At 43.6% G+C, this 19,567-nt stretch overlaps 1 protein-coding gene across 1 annotated transcript; it reads right to left on the bottom strand.

Moving 5' to 3' along the window:
- Window positions 1–3,656: 3,656 nt before the first annotated feature.
- On the bottom strand, window positions 3,657–19,270 carry Tim8 (translocase of inner membrane 8). The gene is made up of 2 exons (XM_050182556.3): window positions 19,043–19,270; window positions 3,657–4,002 (listed from the first exon to the last, which is right to left on the bottom strand). Exons 1-2 carry the CDS (start codon window positions 19,136–19,138, stop codon window positions 3,826–3,828), a joined length of 273 nt encoding a protein of 90 aa, XP_050038513.1. The 5' UTR covers window positions 19,139–19,270; the 3' UTR covers window positions 3,657–3,825.
- Between the last annotated feature and the right edge of the window lie 297 nt (window positions 19,271–19,567).

Here is a 19,567-nt window from a genome sequence, read left to right on the forward strand (position 1 = left end):
TACAGCACTGCAACAGGGACCTGGTACACCTAGCATTGACTGCCATGGATGTACAACAGCAAGCTGTCTTCACTAAATATTTTAATGCCCGATGCTAGTCACCATAGTCAGTGACGAGTCAAGAATGCAATAGCAAGTGCCCATCATAAGGATCACGTACATACACATGCATACTGTTTCCCCTTCTCTCTTAGCCTTGGTGTCCATGCTCTGTCCTTGCTTTGCTCAGGTGCTTCCTGGTCCCAAATATTCTCATCTCACCCTAACAGGGGAGCTTTTTGTTCATCAAGTGTATGTGGCACCCTTGCCTGTGGATATAGATAGATGAACTGGGCCGGTCCGCCTTCCCAGTGCTTGTACACACACAGGGGGGTGGCGTAGGGGGGTAGCTGGAGTCAAAAGTACATTGGACAAGAGGTTATGAAAATCTGTTAATCCCTTTTCCAAAGACTGCTTTGTTGCACTTTGAGCTGCCTTCTTGGTAACATAGTGATTTCGGGGATGTTTGTGGGTGTGGTGCGTGACCCAATGAGCACAGTGGGAGCACCTCCTTTTTATGCAAGAAACTATTGAATGAAGCAGGGAGGAGCGTTTTCTTGGAAGGAATGCCTTTACATTCTTGACTTGTCACTCGCTACAGATCGTGTCTGTATTCATTCCACAAGGTTGTTTCATTTTCACTTCATACACAACAGCATTTGGCATGAAATGAGCCATCTAAAGGCTATAACATCTTCTCTAGTACCTATCAATTTCAGCACAACACAGCACACACACACAAACTACAACCACTTTCTCCCAACAACATTAGAGAGAATAAATGAGGCTGACAAAGTTCATTCTTTTGGTTGCTAAGAAACAAACTGCTTTTCACAGGGTTGGGAATCAATAACCGTATACAGGGTCATTCCATGCCGACTGTAACAACAGTAGTGCTCGAGTAATATCCATTTCCCTAAAAAAATTATACATAGAGAAGCATTACGCGCACAGTGCTATCCCAAGACGTTTTAACCAGAACACATTTTTTGCACCCGTGAAGGCCATTTGAATTTTATGGAACGGTGGAAAACCAGGTACGAAACAAAAATTTGCCAAAAATTGACCGTTTTGCACATTCTTTCAAACTTTGCGCTCTTGCATTGTTTTAACATTGTGCTTTCATTTTAAAACAGTTTCACAAAGTGCTTTTATGTTTTTCAGTCCTAAACACCAAGGTAAAAATGTGCTAACTATAGCATTTTGGGGAAATCTTTCACAATGAATGGTCATGAAAGAAAACCTGGAATTATTTTTATAGAACTGTCCCTAGAACATACTATCTTATAAAACTTTATTTTTGTTGATGTGCTGTGCAGAGGCTCTAAAATAAAAGCCCAACTTTGGCAAAAATGCTATTTTGGCCTATGTTTAGACGGTAACACTAAGGTGGTCCATGGAAAAATATGCAAAAAAGCGCACATATTTGACCAGCATAACAACTTTTGTCACGCAAGTTTTAATCGAATTTGCCTTTTTACAAAAAAAAAGGAGGAGGGGGGTTTCGAGTTCCACCATTGCAATATTTTGTTTTGTGCTTCAACTCCCGCCAACATGCTACGAGGTGGACACACAAACTGAATTTGCTGCATAAGAAATGCAGTGATTTATCTATGGCATATGGTTCTTGTTTTTTATACTGCAGTTGATTATTATACAGTGTGATCATTTCTAAGTTTTATGTAATTTTAATAATCACCTGTCGTAGATAGCATAATCCTTGTTCTTGAGCTAGATTATCTAGAGGCAGACATTACTAGCATGAGAAATCGAAACAGATGTACAGCTAATTAACAATTCACTAATTAATGTAATTAGTTACCATACAGCACATATTGCAATTTACAAATCGTAGACAGTGAGCCTGCAAGACATATTCACTTGAAATGAATTTCCAGGATGACACCAGTTTCAAGATATTTCCCAAAATATGGGATGAAATATGTGGGCATTCCAGTTACTTTTGTGTTTCAATGCATAAAAGAGCACTTTGATAAAATTGTAAGTGCAACAGGGCATTATTTCAGGATTTAATAGCACAGACCTTGAAACTAGTGTCATTCCGGAAATTTATTCCAAGTGGACACCCCTTGTAAACTGACTAAATTCGTAAATTGCAATATGTGCTGTAACGTAATTAAGATGCTAATTAGCAAATTTTAAAAACTAGTTCAATATGTATTTTTATTTCTTGTGTAAGTAATGTCCACTTCTCCAACCAATCCCACTCAAGAACTAGAATTCAATAATTCAAGACAATAATTCTAGAGAGACAATTGAAGCAAAAAAATTTCAATCAATGCCCATGCTTGTCTAAACACATAAGGCTGCATATGCAGCTGGCATAATCAAGGGCAGTCAGCCCAAATGCAAAGCGCTACTTTCATTTTAGGATTCTCTTAGTGCTTTCAAAGCAAAAGTAGCATGCATTGTGACTGAAGACTAATAATAGCTTATTTATCTACAGTAGATACATACCTAATACCACATATGTGGTGCTACTAGCACTGGGCCTCAAAAAGAGCTATAGAAGTTCCCTTCTGACTTTGTCCTCGTACTCCCTCCACTACTGCATGTCACTATCCATATTTTGAAGGTGGACATAAAAATGCAGCCTAGAACACACAGCCGACATGGTCCAGACCTTTGACAGTTCACCATGTTGTTGACCCGCAGTGCCTTAATGCAGATGCAGTCCTTCAAAACAGTCATTCATTCCTTTTTTTTTGCTTCCTGTAGAGCAACTTTTGGGAAGTTTCCCTGCCTAAGCAAATATGAATCACTGCTTTGCCATAGTACACATTGCAGTTTATTCATGAAGTGTGTAACTAGTGTGGAGAATCCTTCGGGGCTCTGCTTAAACTACAGCTTGCAATGGAGACCATAATTATTTAGGATCATCAGTTACAAAAAAGAAAAAAAGATGTGGCTATAAGACAAACACATTGTCAATTACACAAGAAATGGAACTCTGTGAATCTCTGTGCTGCAACTAAGCTCTAATCTCATCAGGCTTTTCAACAGCATCGTAGAAATTGTAAAGAAGAGTCCCTGTTATAAAACCCCGGATGTACACACATCCCACTACTTTGAATGTGTTCAATGTTGTGCATTCTCATGATTGTGTGTTTCATAGATTGTAAGCTGCAAGCAGGTAAATGCACTCCCATCATCTATTGTGGTAGCAGCAGATAATGAACAGGGTCCTGCACGTGCTTACCGTGAATCTTCATCCACTTACTTTTTCTAAAATGTGCAAACTCTGCATGCCAACCTACAAACAGTTTGCCAAGAGGCTTACTTCAGACACACCTGTTACAAGGTGTGGCAAATTCCAGTCTCGTGACCTGACAATTTATGGCTTTCCCTTAGTTCATGTGAGTGCATACTGCGACACATTTCCCTGTTTAATAAAATTTCGCTACTGATGCACCAACATATGTTCTGCATTCATTCTGCATAGCCTATAAGGTTCTTGAAGCAGGTGTGACTGCAGTCCAAAGGTAAGGGTAGAACACTAGGAATGCATGAAAGGAAAGAAGACACTGAATGTAGAGGCAATAACAAACAGCTGCAGATGCGAGAGTACTGCACCTTCTGTTCATTAATATTCATCATTCATCAAGTAATAATTTTTAATTTGTGCTACTGAACATGATGAAGCCTGGTGAGACTTGCCACCGTTGTAGTCAACTCCTGGGTTTTGTTTTTCTTTTTTTCTTTCTTCCAGATGAACAGTGATGCAATAAATTTGCTTCGTTCAATGACCTAGATTTTCACACAGGGCTATGTGTGGCCAGCAGCTGACCTCTGCAATAACTGTGCAAAGCGGTTAGTGATTGAGAGTGATGTGTCGATAAAACGCTCTACACAGTTTGACAGGCAGGTCTCTGTCCGCCCGTCCAGCTTGGTGCCTGGCTTGTCCATGCACTTGTCCCAGCAAATCTCATTGAGCCGATGGACCTGAGAACAAACACACCACTGTTAGTAATATAGAAACAACTGGAAATAATAATCTTCCTTTCTTCTAAACCACATTTTCATACCCTCAGAAGTCTGGTGAACTCATATGACTTAAGCATGGCGTAGCCTGGTAGTGCTGTAGCCCCCTCCTCTGGCTGCACCCTTGCAAAGTCGATAACTACGGTAGACTCGAAGAGACAGGAAAATGTGCTCCATTTCTCCAAAGTTCCATTTAAGTGAAGGACACAAACATCACCCAGAATTGTTTTATTTGAAGAGCATCCCAGTGTTTCGATATTATGGTGGTGAAAAGAGATGCTTTACTGTGCTCCGCTTTTAATATTGTAGCTTCTTTTGCATGAGGTTGTGTTCATACATGAAATAGTTGCCAATAATTCTGCACAGTTCTCGCGTTCGAAATAGCGCTGCAGAGTTTCAACTGCATCTCTTGCCATCTGGTCCAAAACAGTGATGTGCACAGAAACAGCAGCACCTATGTCTTCGTCAACAGATCTATAGTCTTTGTTAGGGACTTAACCAATAATATTGCCGCAGAGAGCTCTCCACATGCCAGTTACGAGCACTCTCATGAGGCACCTTTCCAAGCGTCTCATTGCTAAAACCCATTACTCGTCGCATTGCCATTAGTTGAGTGCCAGCAACGCCTCGCGCATGGCGATACAGCGCTTGTCTCCCGTGCACGCGCTCACAGCAGTGCCAGAGTCTGCTGTCCAATGAGAAGCCACGGCGTGGCTCTTGGCCTTCGGGGCGCGTGAAAAGTGCGCTCGGCAGAGAGACGCGGTTGACTGTGGAATAGGCTCCTGCTAACTCTTCTTTTAAAGTGTGTGAATGCTTAATATTGAGTTTCCGGGCACAAGTTTGCCCCCAATAAACCAGCGTGTTTAGTGTACTTCATTGAAGAGTGCTACATTTCTGGTGGAGGTGCGGGTATGATTGGAAGTCCCCAGTTCGTAAGAGTTAACAGGAGCCTATTCCACAGTCAACCGTGTCTCTCCGCCGAGCGCACTTTTCACGCGCCCCGAAGGCCAAGAGCCACACCGTGGCTTCTCATTGGACGGCAGACTCGGGCGCTGCCGTGAGCGCGTGCGCGGGCAATGCGCTGTATCGCCATGCGCGAGGCGTTGCTGGCGCTCTTCTAATGGCGATGCGACGAGTAATGGGTTTTAGCGATGAGACACTTGGAAAGGTGCCTTACGAGAGTGCTCGTAACTGGCATGTGGAGAGCTCTCTGCGGCATTAGCACGAATGCTTAATATTGCGTTTCTGGGCACAAGTTCCCCCCAATAAACCAGTGTGTTTAGTGTACTTCATTGAAGAGTGCTACAATATCCTCAACTGTCTCATCAGAGTAGGTAACAAGGGCATCATCTGAGGTCTCTTATTCCTGGCAATGTGAATGAAGCAGTAGTGGCAGCCTGACCGCAAGCTCGTACCTACTTTGCAGTGCTCTTCCTGCTCAGGGATCATTATACTTGCCTAACGAAGTCCTCATGCAACTTGGACATCTTTAATTTGCATTAATTTCGCGCAACTGCCTGATGGAATATTTTTTATTTATCTTTATTTATACCATCACTATTTGGCATGTTTGTCGTACTTTTCTAGTCCCCTGTGCTAATGAGGTAGGTCATAGTTTCAGTCAAAGTTCCGTTTAATTGGAGTTCACAAAATGACAGGTCTTGTTTAACACAAGTTTTCTAACATTGCGTCTATGGGCGGCCAACCAAAGCTGATGACACTGTTCTGTTTATCCGGCATTTTCATTTAAAAGTTCCAATTATCTGGAGTCAGCAGTAGCTCATGAAAACCCAAGTTTTGTAATTGGTCTAGCTGGATAACTTATGCAATGACAACCTGATAACCATTGTGTGTTTCACAACTGCCCTTTTAACCAGATTGGAATACCTGGAATAAAAGAGCTCAAGATTGTTTACTTAAAGGGACACTAAAGTGAAACAATAAATTAGTCTAGACTAATGAAGCATTGCTTGAGAACTCTGCAGGCAGTCATTTCAAAATAATAGTTTGATTATTAGATGAGAAAATGAAGGTCAAAGTATAAGTATTTAAAGTTCACACTGAAACCCTGATGCCGGTATGTCAGTGTGACGTCAGGAATTCCAAAGTTTGTTTTCACATTTGGGCCGCGTTGGCCGAGTAAAGGTTCCTGAAACTTGCCATGTTTAATACCTGGTTCCTTTAGAACACAATGTAGTCAATCTGTACCAATATATACTTAAATATGCCCTAGAAGATGCCATCAAAATCCATGACATCACAGTGACCAGGTGCGGGAACTTCAAGGTGGCGTCGCCACCCGTCTTTCGTTCTTCCGCGTTTTCTGCCTTACCAAGCGTCTTATCATGGTAAGAGTGGCCCTTTTGGCATTGTAGAAAGGTAACTTACTGATGCAGAAGAAATCATTTTTCTATTTAGTGCCCCTTTAAGGTCCACACAAACAGTACACATGAGGAGTTCAAAAGCAAGGCTCAATCAGCATCATTTAAAACTAATATTTTTTTTATAGCTCATATGCTATTTCACTTTTTTTTTAATGCACATTATATGGCGAGCCCATTGAAAAACTGTGTGCAGCTAAAAAAACCCTTTCCTAATACAGGGCAAAAATGTGCAGTTTAAAAGGCAACTCCGGCGATCTTTTTATGTCCACTGGTCTAAATAAAATTTTGAATATACATTTTCCTTTGCACTCTGATTATCTGGGCCAAACAATGTGGTCGCAAGTCATTTAGTATTCCTGAAAATGAATTTTAAAGATTGGTTGGGTTCCTAATTCATGACTTTTTACTGGCCACCCTGTGTTTGTGACATCGGAGACTACACCGCCACTGTCGCTGAAATCACCGCTGTCTAGTTCGGAAAATCTGTAAAAGCTCCCTGTGTCATCAAGAGACATAATCAGCTTCGCTTCTTTGGCGTTAGCACCATTTTTAATGTGTGTTTAACACGCATTGTGCGTGTTTACATTATGGTAGTGTAGGATCTGATGTTATTGACTCATTGTGACGTCGCACAAAGAAGCTACCCGTTTCAATTTCGGTATCTTGTTCATTGGTTATTATTTATTTAAAAATACCTTACAGGCCTCAAGGTGAGGCATTGAGTAAGGGGGGCAGTACATAAAAAATACATACAATACAAGACATCTATAAACCATATCTATTTACAAACTACAACCGCAAGTGCAACCGAGATGAAAAAATAGTTATTTAGTTCACGATTCACGAGGGAAAAGAAGAAAACGTAATATAATAACAAGGAATAAATCACGCAGATTGTTTTCAGTGAAGTCATGTAATTAACAAGATCAGAGCGTTAAACAGTAATAATGAAAAAAATGACAGAAAAGTTACGGACGCGACATTCCAACAGAACGGTAAACATAGCGACATAACGGTAATAATGTGACAATAAGCTGTAAAAGATAGTGCAAGTACAAGAAAGCATTGTGCGACAAACGTAAAACTTCACATTTTGTTTAGTCATGCATTCAGTCAAGGCATCGCGGAATGAATCGTACTTGGACTGGCATGCAATGCTGTGTGGGAGCGAATTCCACGTTCTGATAGCACGAGGAAGAGCAGAGTAATGGAATGCTTTTGTAGAACCGTAAAGGCGGGCATGGCTGAAATGATTATGAAGCCTATGTAACGTGGAGTATGGTCGTTTCAAGCATGCGAGTGTTCAAGTGGAGTGAAGGAATTTGTGGAACAGTAATAAAAGGGCAATGTCTCGGCAAGTGTTCAAGGATTGTAATGAAAGCTTAACTTTTATTTGTGTTACACTAGACTGGTAGCTGCAATCGTTTAAGATGAAGCGGCTTGCTCTGTTCTGGATCCGTTCTAGCGTTTCAATGAGGGATTTCTGATGAGGGGACCAAATGGGAGATGCATACTTGAGCTTGGGATGAACGAGAGTTAGGTAAGCTAGCTTGCGAACATTTGAAGGAACATTTCTTAAGTTGCATTGCAAGTACCCCAACGATGGGGAGGCATCAGCTTAAATGGATGTGATATGCTTTGTCCAAGAAGAGAGAGAGACAACTTTACTTATCCCATATTAAAGGGAAAGGGGCTGCGGGAAGAAGGTGAGGGAGGTTATCCTACTCACGGTAGGCCTCCTCTACCACCTCAGCCCACCTCAGGATAGCTTCCTGAAGTTCGGGGTTGTAGCTGCGCATGGCAGCCTCCCACAGCTCCCTACTACTTAAAACTCTACAAAGGTTAGGGGGAGGGGAGTGGTTCTTGCATAGCCACATAATGTGGTTAAGGTCTGCTCTGCTAGCAGGACAAAACTTGCAGGCTGAAGGAGGGTATATTCCCAGGTGAATTTTGTGACGTAAGGCAGGAGATAGAAAAGTGCGAGTCTGTAGTTTACGCCATAGAACCTTGTGTATGCGTGACGACCGAATCATTAAAGGAGGGAGGGTTAGGCGACCTAGGCGGTAATGCCCGTAAATGTCGTATGTAAGTAATCTGTCTTTGGAGGTGAATGCTGGAGGGAGATTATTGGCGTCTGAACCGTCCCCTAGTCTAGCCTGTGCTCGGTTCATGAAAGCTCGAGCACTTAGGTGGGCCGCTTCATTGCCAATTAGGCCTGCGTAAGCAGGTGTCCAGATTAAACTCAGAAGTTGGGCTGGTGGATTGTGAGATAGAATGGCTAGGGCTGTCCTGCAAACCCTACCCGCTCCGAAGTTGTGTATGGCAGTTTTGGAGTCACTTACTATGACAGAGTAATTGGGTATTGTTGCGGCGAGTGCCACCGCCGCCTCCTCTGCCTCCTCCGAAGAAGAGGCTATAATGGATGCTCCCGTCGCAATACTGCCATTGGAGTCAACGACTGATATGGCGAATTTGTGTCCACACGGATACTCTGCGGCATCGACATATAGCACGTCTTTGTAGTTAAATAACTCTTTCTGCAGGGCTTTAGCTCGTTGTTGCCTTCTATGTTTGTGATGAACAGGGTGCATATTCTTAGGGAGAGGAGGGATATGAAAGTGCTCATGTATAGAGTGGGGAATATTGAATTTCTCATTAGTCATGGGTGCTGGGGCAATACTTAGGGAGTTTAGGATGTGCCTACCAGTGTGGGTGTTCGATATGCGCTGGTATTGAGCGGTCAGGTGGGCTTCTGCGAGCTCACTAAAAGTATTCAAGGTGCCTGTCGCCAAAAGTCTCTCAGTAGAAGCTCTACTTGGCACTCCAAGGGCAGATTTGTAGAGTCTGCGTATCAGCGAATTAACTTTATCTTCCTCGGCCCTAGTTAAATGGACATAGGGAAGAGAGAATGTGATTTTACTGACAGAAAACGCCGGTACCAGTCTTAGCAATTCTGCCTCGCGGAGAGCTCCGTGCTTATTGTACACCCTTCCTATTAGCCGTGTGGTGTGACCTACACTGGCAGTAACCGTTTGAAGTGTATACGTATTGAGACAGTTAGATTGAATGTGCATGCCAAGCACACGGATTTTGTCTACTACAGGAACTTGCTTCCCCTTAATGTTAATCTGAATGTTTGGCATAACGCGTTTATTTGCGGATAGAAGTAACAGCTCAGATTTGGTGGGCGAGCACTCGAGGTTCATGAACCCGGCTCTCGTAGCCACTGCATCTGCAGCCTCTTGTAAGGTATCTTGAATGTAGCCATCCAAGCCACCCTTAATCCATAGGGTAATGTCGTCTGCATATAAAGAATATTGGAGATCCGGTATTTGTGCTAGCTTCCCGGCAATAGACCTTATAGCTAGGTTAAATAGAAACGGCAAGAGCACAGATCCCTGAGGAGTGCCAAAGCTACCTAGGGTGATTGGGGGCGAAGTTTGGTCATTGAGACTTATGACAGCTGTCCGATTGGTGAGAAATTCGCGGATGTAGTCATGCATTTTTCTACCACAGTTAATAGCATTCAATTCACGTAAGATAGATCCATGATCTATGTTGTTGAATGCACTGTGAAGGTCGAGTCCTAAGATGGCTTGGGTGTCTTTACTAAACGTAGGAGTGAGAAGGTCATGCTTGAGCCTTAGCATGGCATCCTGGCAAGAAAGCGACTGGCGAAAGCCAATCATCTCTGGCGGGAATAACTGATTGTCTTCGGCGTATTTATTGAAGCGATTAAGCATGACATGTTCGAGCGTTTTGACCAAGCATGACGTGAGGGAAATAGGTCTAAGATTAGCTATGTCAGAGGCTTTATCGGGTTTGGGAATAAAGATTACTTTAGCGGTTTTCCATGAGCTTGGAAGAGAGCTGTTATCGAAGCAATGATTATAGTATTCTGTGAGGGCAGAGATTGATTTGTCGTCCAGAATTCGGAGTAATTTATTATTTACATTATCTATACCGGGAGCAGATGTAGTTTTAAGGCAAGCTAAGGCATGTCGAACTTCTGCCTCCGTTATTGGGGCGTCGAGAAGTTCATTAACCTCGCCTGTATAATCTGAATTCTCATGAGTTGTGGTAGGAGGGAGATGTAATCGTGCAAGCTCCTGAAAAAGATGCGGAATATTATCCTTGTGTTTGTGCAATAATTGAGTGATGTAGTGACTGTGTTGCACGCGCAAGGTCGAGGGATCAAGCAAATGTCTCAGCAGTTGCCAAGTCTTTTTGCTACCGAGATTACCATGCATGCTCTCACATACTTGGCCCCATTGTTGATTAACTAGTTGGGCCGCATATGCTTGAATGTCATCATCAAGTCTAGCTACACGGATGCGAAGCCTGCGGTTATGGTGGTGTCTTTTCCATCGCTTTAATAGTGATTCCTTCGCTTGCCACATGTGTAATAGTTTGGCATCAGCTGTTTGAAAAGGAGCATCAGGTGGCATAGTTGTAGTATGATTGTCAACGTCCGTTTGGAGTTGACTAATCCATTGCTGTAGATCAAGTATGGAATTGGGAGCATTATTTGCGCGAGTTTTCCGAAATTTGTTCCAATCCGTAAGTTTGGGAGGCAGAGTGTGAAAGGGCTTGTAAGAGAAAGTAACAGAAATCTGTATGACGTAGTGATCGCTACCAAAATTGATTTGAAGGTTTTCCCATTTAGTTAAGTTAACCCGAGAGGTGAGGGTGAGATCTGGTGATGTATCTATGGAGACACTATTTCCTAAGCGAGTGGGTGTGTCAAAGTCATTGTGGAGGGTGAGTTGACGATCCTGAATGTGGGACCATAAAGCTCGTCCTTTAGGTGTGGAAGTAGTGTGACCCCATAGTTGATTTGGAGAGTTAAAATAGCCAACAATGAGGAGCGGCTTTCTCCGAGCTTCCTGTTTAGCACGAGCAAAAACGGTAGTAAAACGGTGGTGTTTAGAGCTGGGACTGCTGTAAACGTAAAGGATGTAAATAGGAGCCGACCTGGTCTTTTTAGGAAGTATTTCTACGAAGTCGTGATCAATGTCGATACTCTCGAAATGGGAGCAAGTAACAGTCAAATGTTTTTGTGCAAGGATCGCGGTATAAGGATGTTCGCATCTTTTGCATTGGAATGTGTTGTATCCGGGGAATTTAACGTAACCATTCGTTTCTTGTAAAGCAATGACTGCGGGCGGTTGTGGGAGATTGGCTATGTATTGTTGCAGACTGGCCTTCTTTTTCGAAAAGCCTCTACAATTCCATTGCCACACAATTAGGTTGGAGCGCTTAGGGGATGCGGCCATGCAGTCGATCGAGTCTTTCGATAATTTGATTGAATCGCTCATCAATTTGGGTAAGTCGCGTGTCATCCAGGTTAAATTTAGCATCTATATGGGCACTGAGGCTATGAACGTTAGTAGTGAGGGACTCAAGCTTGGCTTCTACAGCATCCATGCGTTTTTCAAGGGCCTCAAAGCGATTGTTAGAGTTTCTAATGTGTGCGGTGAGTTTACGACTTAGCTTATCTTGTTCCTCCCAAGTATCTCTCCCATCATCAATAGATTTGCGCTTGGTGGCGGTTATGGTAGTGGGAGGAGGAGAAGTGTCCATGGTTAGAGTTTGATCGCCATTCTCACTGACAGGGGGAGGAGTTACAGTGGGTTGTTCATCAGTAGAGGGTTGAGATCGAGTGGTAGTAGTCGTACATGAAGAAGGGGTTTGGAGGTCAAGAATTTGCTTACGCAGAAGACGATTTTCTTCCTGAAACTGCTGTAGGAGGGCATAGATTGGGGAATCCGGTTGCTTAGGTTTAGGTAAGCTGTGGGAAGCTACCGATGCCCAGCTTACCTGAGGAAAGCTTGATTTGTTGTTAGATGGAGCAGCGGATAGGAGAGGCCAATCTTCGTCTTGTTTTTTCTTAGGAAGAGGTCCCTGCTTCTTGGGTGAAGGAGAAGACTTAGTCTTGGATTGAGGAGGAGTCTTGTCAGCCTTGGGGAGTGAGATTTTGGGCTTATATCGCAGTGCGCACTGAATGGATCCAGTCTCATGACTTCCACTACATAGTACACACTTGGGAATGCACACATGATCAGTCGGAGGATTCACAGTTCCGCATTTATGGCAAGTATCCTCAGTATGCGTAGGGCACACGTCCGGTCAATGTCCAACTTTCCAACAGCGTGTGCAGGCCTCCATTCTTTGTCGAAAAGGCTTGCACCTGAGCATCGCCATTTCATATTTGACCCAAACCAAGAAAGTCACGAGGACTGCGTCGGAAGTTTTTCCCATTCGTCTTGGCTTCTAAAAAGTGCATTTGTGGGTTGCACTCACGAAGCATGGGTAGAATGTCTTTTTCATAGATAACTTCTCCCAGGCATACTCTGTCGATGTAGATAATGCCTTTGCACGTCTCAGAGTTTGGAACGCTGTAGGAGGTGACTTCGTGCTCTTGGCCGTCGGCCGTGAGCGACTTGATGGCGAGATATTTCTTCAAGCGATCGCAGCTTTTCGTGCTGAGGGTAACTGTGTTGGTGGTGGGGTTGATTGTAACGATGTCTTGGCGCAGCTCTGCAGTGGCTGGAAAGCCGGCTGCCGTAGAGAGAATCTTGGTGAGTTGGAAGTGGCTGAAGCAGGAGGCATTGAAGCCTCCGCGAATGCGAAAAATAGCCTTGTATGAGCCTTCGGGTAACTTGGGAGGCCTCACTTTGTTATTCCTTGAGATCATCTGTTTCCATACAGCAGCCTTGGCCGTGGCAGCGATGGCGTCCTTGCGGAGCGAGTCTTGATATGCGGCGTCGTATATATGCATTTGTCGCCACTTGAGAATCTCCTCCGGGGAAAGATCTTCCCCTTCTACTACCTCAACCGGGTTCATGACGCCTGCACGAGGTGTGTCAACGCCTACGGCGTCGGAGAGCCACCAAGCTCTCGTAGGCGAGGAACCACAAAAGACACAATAACAAGCGTTCTAATGCACAGACCTCTTCAAAGTAAGTCAAATAGTCTCAAAACGTCGCGAAAATTTTCACACATGTCGCGTGAAAGAGCCACTAGGATATAGCAAAAAGAACGGGCGCTACACCCAAAAACTCATGGAGCCGATGAGACACGTCCACACGCGGCGGCGCCAACCTCGCATTCCTTGTCCAAGAAAGATTCGATGTGAATAGAACTCCTACATACTTATATTGTGTAGCTGTCGTAACAGTGTAATTCTTAATATGGTAGGGATACGGTGAGGTTGCAGACTTCCGAGTAAACGACATTACTTTGAATTTTGTGGTATTTAAAGTCATTAGCCATTTATTGCACCAGCTAATGATTTGTTGAAGGTCTTGCTGAAGAACAAGATCATCTGAATATTTAATTGGGCGATAAATTATGCAGTCGTCGGTGGATATTCTGATGGTGGAGGACAAATTTTGAGGTAGGTCATTAATAAAGATTAGAAAAAGCAAGGGACCAAGGACGCTACACCAGAAGAAACGTCTGTTATGGAGGAAGAGTAGTTATTTGCAATAGTAAACTGCTGACGATTAGACAGGAAATTTCAGAGCCATGACAAGGTAAGACAGTCCAATTTAAGTGCGGAGAGTTTTGATATTAGGCGACAATGTGCGACTAAAATTATCGATGAATTTCTAAACAAATCAAACCACTCTACTGGTGACAGGACTGTCAATGCCATTTGAAAATGACAATATCCTAATATGATTTAAAAAAAACGCCGGAGTTGCCCTTTAAGCCCATCATGTGTGGAGTTAATAGCTGCCATCTGGAGTAGTGATAAACGGCCCATTGTCCGCACTAACACCAAAAACATTCTACGAGCCCATCCGCTTTCACCGTTCGCCATGTGCCATACATAGAAAGAAGGCATTAAACCTAGACCAGAAATGCCTAAGCCTATACTAAAAGGGGAAATGCAAGCAGTATGGGAAGCCCTAGTAAACACCCGACAACTGAGGATAGAAGGAGACTACAGGGAATTTGAAATAAGAGGATGTGCCACTCAAGCATTAATTACGCATGCACACGCAGCCGTTCCCCCCCCCCCCTCGCTGCTTATAACGGCATTAACGTGTTGATTATGCCACACCATGCATTGTGCAAACAAATTAAGTGGAACCTCCCTGAATGATAGCAATCAAAGATATGCATAGTATTATATGGCAGTCGGTGTGGTGTGCAATGTACATGTTCGGCAATGTATATAGAGTGAACTCTTGTTAAGACAAACTCAGTTAAGCCGAATTCTCACATATAACGAACAACATGGGAACATTTGCTTGGTTCTCCATAGACTCAATACAAGAAAAATCCGCTTAGGACGAACCGCCTCAGATGTACTCTTCGGTTAAACGAACATTCGGAGTGACTGCCACCGCTACCAATCATGGAAACTAGGGTGTCTCAATGCGCCGTGCCAGGGGGCGCCCGCATCGAGGCCCCGTACTGGAGGCCTGCGGTGCTTGTGGACAGAGGCAAAAACAAGAGGAAGCAAAAAAAATTGGCCCCCCTTCTACTACTGTGAAGGGGGGTGCAAGTGAAGCTCTGGATCTGCAGCTCTTCATTGTCGTAATGGGCCGGCTTCATGCTCCCTCATTGCGAGGTCAGCACGACGACGATGAGTCGTTCCTCGAGCATGTTTCCGGCAGCATTCATCCAACACCGCCTGTTCTTTGGCCGAACGCACGACGTGCGGCCAACCCATCACAGCTCCGATAGTGTTCCGACACTAGAAACACTCGTTCCTTTCACATTATCTAGACACACGACTCCTAGTGGCGGAGGGAATGACGTCAGCAGCACGGCGGCGCAGCAGGATTCTCCGTTCAACGGGTATATTGCTTTTTTTTATATATAGGAATTCGTGCATGTGTGTAGCTCCAAGAGCAGCTGGTTCTTTAGCGTTACATCGCCGCTGCAGGCTAGCATATGCATGCTTCGCTTGAAAAAGGTTTGTGATGTTTCACTTCGTGAACGCGAGTGATGCGCAAGCTATAGCGCACATGAAGCTATCGACCCTCGGTGGGCCTAGACACCTACACTGTCCGCATCGCAGATCGTATTCAAGACAGGGCTCGCGCGGCCATGCCATACATAGCAGCCGCCAAAGTAGAACACCCCCCTTGTGATCATTTGCTTACTAACTAAATTAACAAGCATGGTGTCAACGCACAAAGGCAAACATGAACACATCACACTCTATGACCGCGGACGTTCGCTGTCAAAACGCTGGCACAAGGTATCGCGGCAGCAGCAGCGAGCAAAGTGACTTTCGTGCTGTCTATTACTTCAACACAAACTGAGCAGCGAGAACTCAGCGCATCCAAAACTACGAGACATCGGCCCACCTAGACTGTGCCTCCAAAGTAGATCGCTCTCAAGATAAAGCCCGCATGACCCCGCGTGGCCGAAATACAACCCCCCTCGCCCGCTGGTGCCATGCACGCATCAAAAGGCGCGCTTCTTCCCCCCTTTCCTCTCTTATGCACACAAGATTGAGCCGCCATCGTCGGCTCATCGTCGCACGCTTTCACTAACACACACAGTGTACGGCGCGCAAGGACGATGTTATCACAAGACGAAGCCAGTATGGCCGTATCGCAAACAAAACTTGTAGAAACTGCTAGAGGAGGTCAACCCAGCACATTTCCGCCTACCTTCCTCCTCCGTGACGCTTCGCTTTGTTTCTCCTTTTTCTACCAATTTTTCTGTCGAGCTCAGCTAAATAAATATTTTTGTCATTTTTCCACCTCCGTAAGTCTACTTCATTTATAGTTTTGAAGCAAGATATTTGGATGCGTCTGGTCATGTTGCCAATTATTCTTCTGATAAGATGAACAAATTTTCATGGCCCCTTCGAGTTCCTCTTAAAGGGAGTCTACTGTACGTGCACCTCTCCGCTCGTACTCCTCATTCATATAGACCTTTTTCGTGGCGATCCTGTAGGCACTGCCATGTTTGATCACGTGGTGACGCGTCCATTGCTTGCCTCAGCTACCATTATGTTTACAATGGTCGTGCATGATCTCAGAGCATCTCAGTAACTCTGTTTCGGCGGATATTGTAGATGGTTGACTGGGTGAACGACCTGAAGATTTTGCCAAAACTTCAAAGGACATCTGAGCACTTTTGGAGCTCATTACATCTTTCCCAAATGGCGTGAGCAGAATATATGGTGCTTGTACCAAAAGTGGCGCTAGAAGCGTATTCGAAGTTGTCCAAATTTTTCGTTTATGAATTAGTCAGGATCATTGTTTTTCTCCTCCTTATTTGGCAAACACTTTGAACAGTAGCTTGTCATGCTTCCGATTCAGAAAACTTCCTCGCTGCGATCATTATCTGATTGTTTATATTCTTCTGAATTGTTTGCAGCTGTGCTTAGTTGCGATAGATTTGTTCTAACCAAGGACAAGGCTTGGAACGTAGATATTCTGTTCTTTGCAATAGTTTGTAACTAAGACATATTATCGCTAGTCACTCACTCTGTGGACCATTACGAAACGTTCAGCTTCGAACATTTGCGTGTTGTCGGTGTAGTCACCGTCACTCATGCTTCAGCACATTGATTAAAGTGTGGGTCCATTCACTTATATTCTTGATACGTTGGCAATAGAGTGGGCATAAATTTGCATGTGAGTTGGGGTGGATGTGTGTAGATAATGTGCTAGAAATTTACGGGGCCAGAAAGTGGCGCTAGTCCCTCTGCCACTGTGCAAAAAGTGGTGCTCACTCTTGCCAACGTTCTGGAGTTGAAGTCCTTTCCTTTGAGTTTAGCAATACAACACCTGCGGATGAGTGAATTATTTTATCCTTGAAGAAAGCCATGCATCACGAAGTGCCGGCAACACAGGCAGTCCATGAATTTCGCCACACAGACTCATTCCATTTCTTGATATGCCAGTCACTATTCTTGCAGCCAGCTACTGCAGACGTCTTCCCTCTGCCATTCTACATTTTGCAGCATGAATGGAGCGCGGTGCGTTAGCAATCACCCAGTTAGATTTCTGACAGCTGATTGCATAGTAGCAGGGCAGAAGCAGTAGTGGTTTCGTATTCATGCACTTTCCCTGAGGCAACATGTAACGCACTACCGAAAGTGCCATCTCATTCTTCTAGAGCAATGTGCTCTGCAAAAAGTGTCTATATAAATAAACAATACATACTACATCAACATAACCCCATCTCACATCATTACCACGCACGACACATTCCACACCATGCCGACTGCCATATAATGCTACACTTATCTTGGACAGTTTCCGTTCAGGGAGGTTCCACTTAATTTTATTATTTCTGACAGTTTCATTTCAGTATTAAGTACCAACTGTGCAGCTCATTTTAACTCCTGCCCAAACTGCACCTATTTTTTTTTTGTCATTAACTTGCCCCTTTTTACGCCTTTTAGAAGTGTAACGATGATGACATTGTGCCCAAAGGCCAAATTCAGCTAAAAAATGCTTATGCTTAAAACAGTCATCCATCTCGTCCTACCAAAGAAGCTTTCTTCCATGTGTAAGATAAGTATGTAAAAAGGTAAACTTTTAACCCCTTCGGCTGCTCTGTGCATAGTGGCACATGCCAAGATAGCACAGCAAAAGCAAAAGCACTGATAAAAATAATAAAAATTTAAATATGTAGCATACATCTTCCAATTGGACCTGTGCTTCAAGTTGTAAAACGAACGGGCTTCAAGGGGCTTCAACGGGCTTCATAGTGTCAGTAAGCAGTCATGTAGCAGGCTCACTTTCATTGTTCTTCTCAATGTTTTACACAAGGCATATTTTTTAAAGTGGTTGGATATTAAGTATGCTAGAGATAAAATGATTATGTTCACATATTTGATGTTCCTGTTGAGATTTCTCGCATGGAGTCCACATTCAGTAAACTTTATCTGTTCTGCAGCTGGAAACGTTTCACGAGTCTGAAGATGCATGTGGTGAAACCTAATTTTCAATGGACAGAATTAAATGGCACCTGTAGGGGATAACAACATAACATTGTAACAACGCATTGCGCAGAACACTTAACCGTCGTTATAACTAAACTGGAAGCTGGTTATAACGAATAACGAACTCGAATAGACTAGTAAGTTTCCTGCATCGAATCACCGGACTTCTTACGAACCCTATTCGATGAAGTGTTGCACAGGCTAGTTCACTTTGCCCCGTTTGTTCACTGTTATACTATTTCTGAACAACACGGTAAAAGGCACACAGGCCGCACCACGACCACAGCTTCTCGGAGATTAACAAGGAAGCAATGCACTATTGTGACCTTCACCTCGGATTTTCGTCGAAGAGAAAAGACCGCAAGCTTCGAAGGGAGTCCTCAGAGATTAAAACACACTGTAGGTGCTTTCGAAATCGCTGTGTTAAAATGAGAGGACCATGAGAAAAATGAATGAATTAATTAAATAACGCGCAAAAGAAAAGTTTAAGGCACAAGCCACCGTTGCCGCAAAGGTAACTGCTACTGTCGCCTACACACGAGCTAGTCTGCACCATATTGAGACGTCGTTCACAAAAACGAAGACCAGTAACAGCATGTCAGCAGTATGAGAAAAATAACCGTTGCAGAGAAGCAACATGCGAAAATATGGAGAGTTACAAATGACACAGAAACACACGTGTTCCCACCTGCGCCTGGAACTGCGCTTTTTGCTGTTCCACGGCCAAGAATTGTTGCATTTCTCTGTCCACACCAGTACTGGCTTCACCGGAGTCAAACGACATGCTTAGAGATCCTAGTAATGTTTACTATTATATAAGTATCACTAGCTTTTAGCCCCAGTGCTTAGAGCAGCAGACAGAGCGCCGGTAGCGCCGGTCACAGGGGCCGGTCATAGAGTCATGATAGAATCCATCCGTGATAGAATCATAGAATAGAATCATGGAGGAAGGAAAATATAGCCATCCATCGAAGAGAAGGACAAAGTAAAAGTTTCCCATTAAATGTTATTATTTCCTTTCATAATTGTATTTCTAACGCAAATACATTATTTTTCTTTTAGTTTTGCATCAATGATGGCATCAATTTGTTGTCAATTTGTTGATCCATTAGAACATTACCAAAATAGATTAGTTACATAGTTTGTAATTTGCAGTAATTATTTAAATTAGTGTGTATTTATTATATCGTTAATATTTTAACAAACTTGTTTT

The sequence above is a fragment of the Dermacentor andersoni genome, chromosome 4, assembly GCF_023375885.2.
Source record: "Dermacentor andersoni chromosome 4, qqDerAnde1_hic_scaffold, whole genome shotgun sequence".
NCBI classification, from domain to species: Eukaryota; Metazoa; Arthropoda; class Arachnida; order Ixodida; family Ixodidae; genus Dermacentor; species Dermacentor andersoni.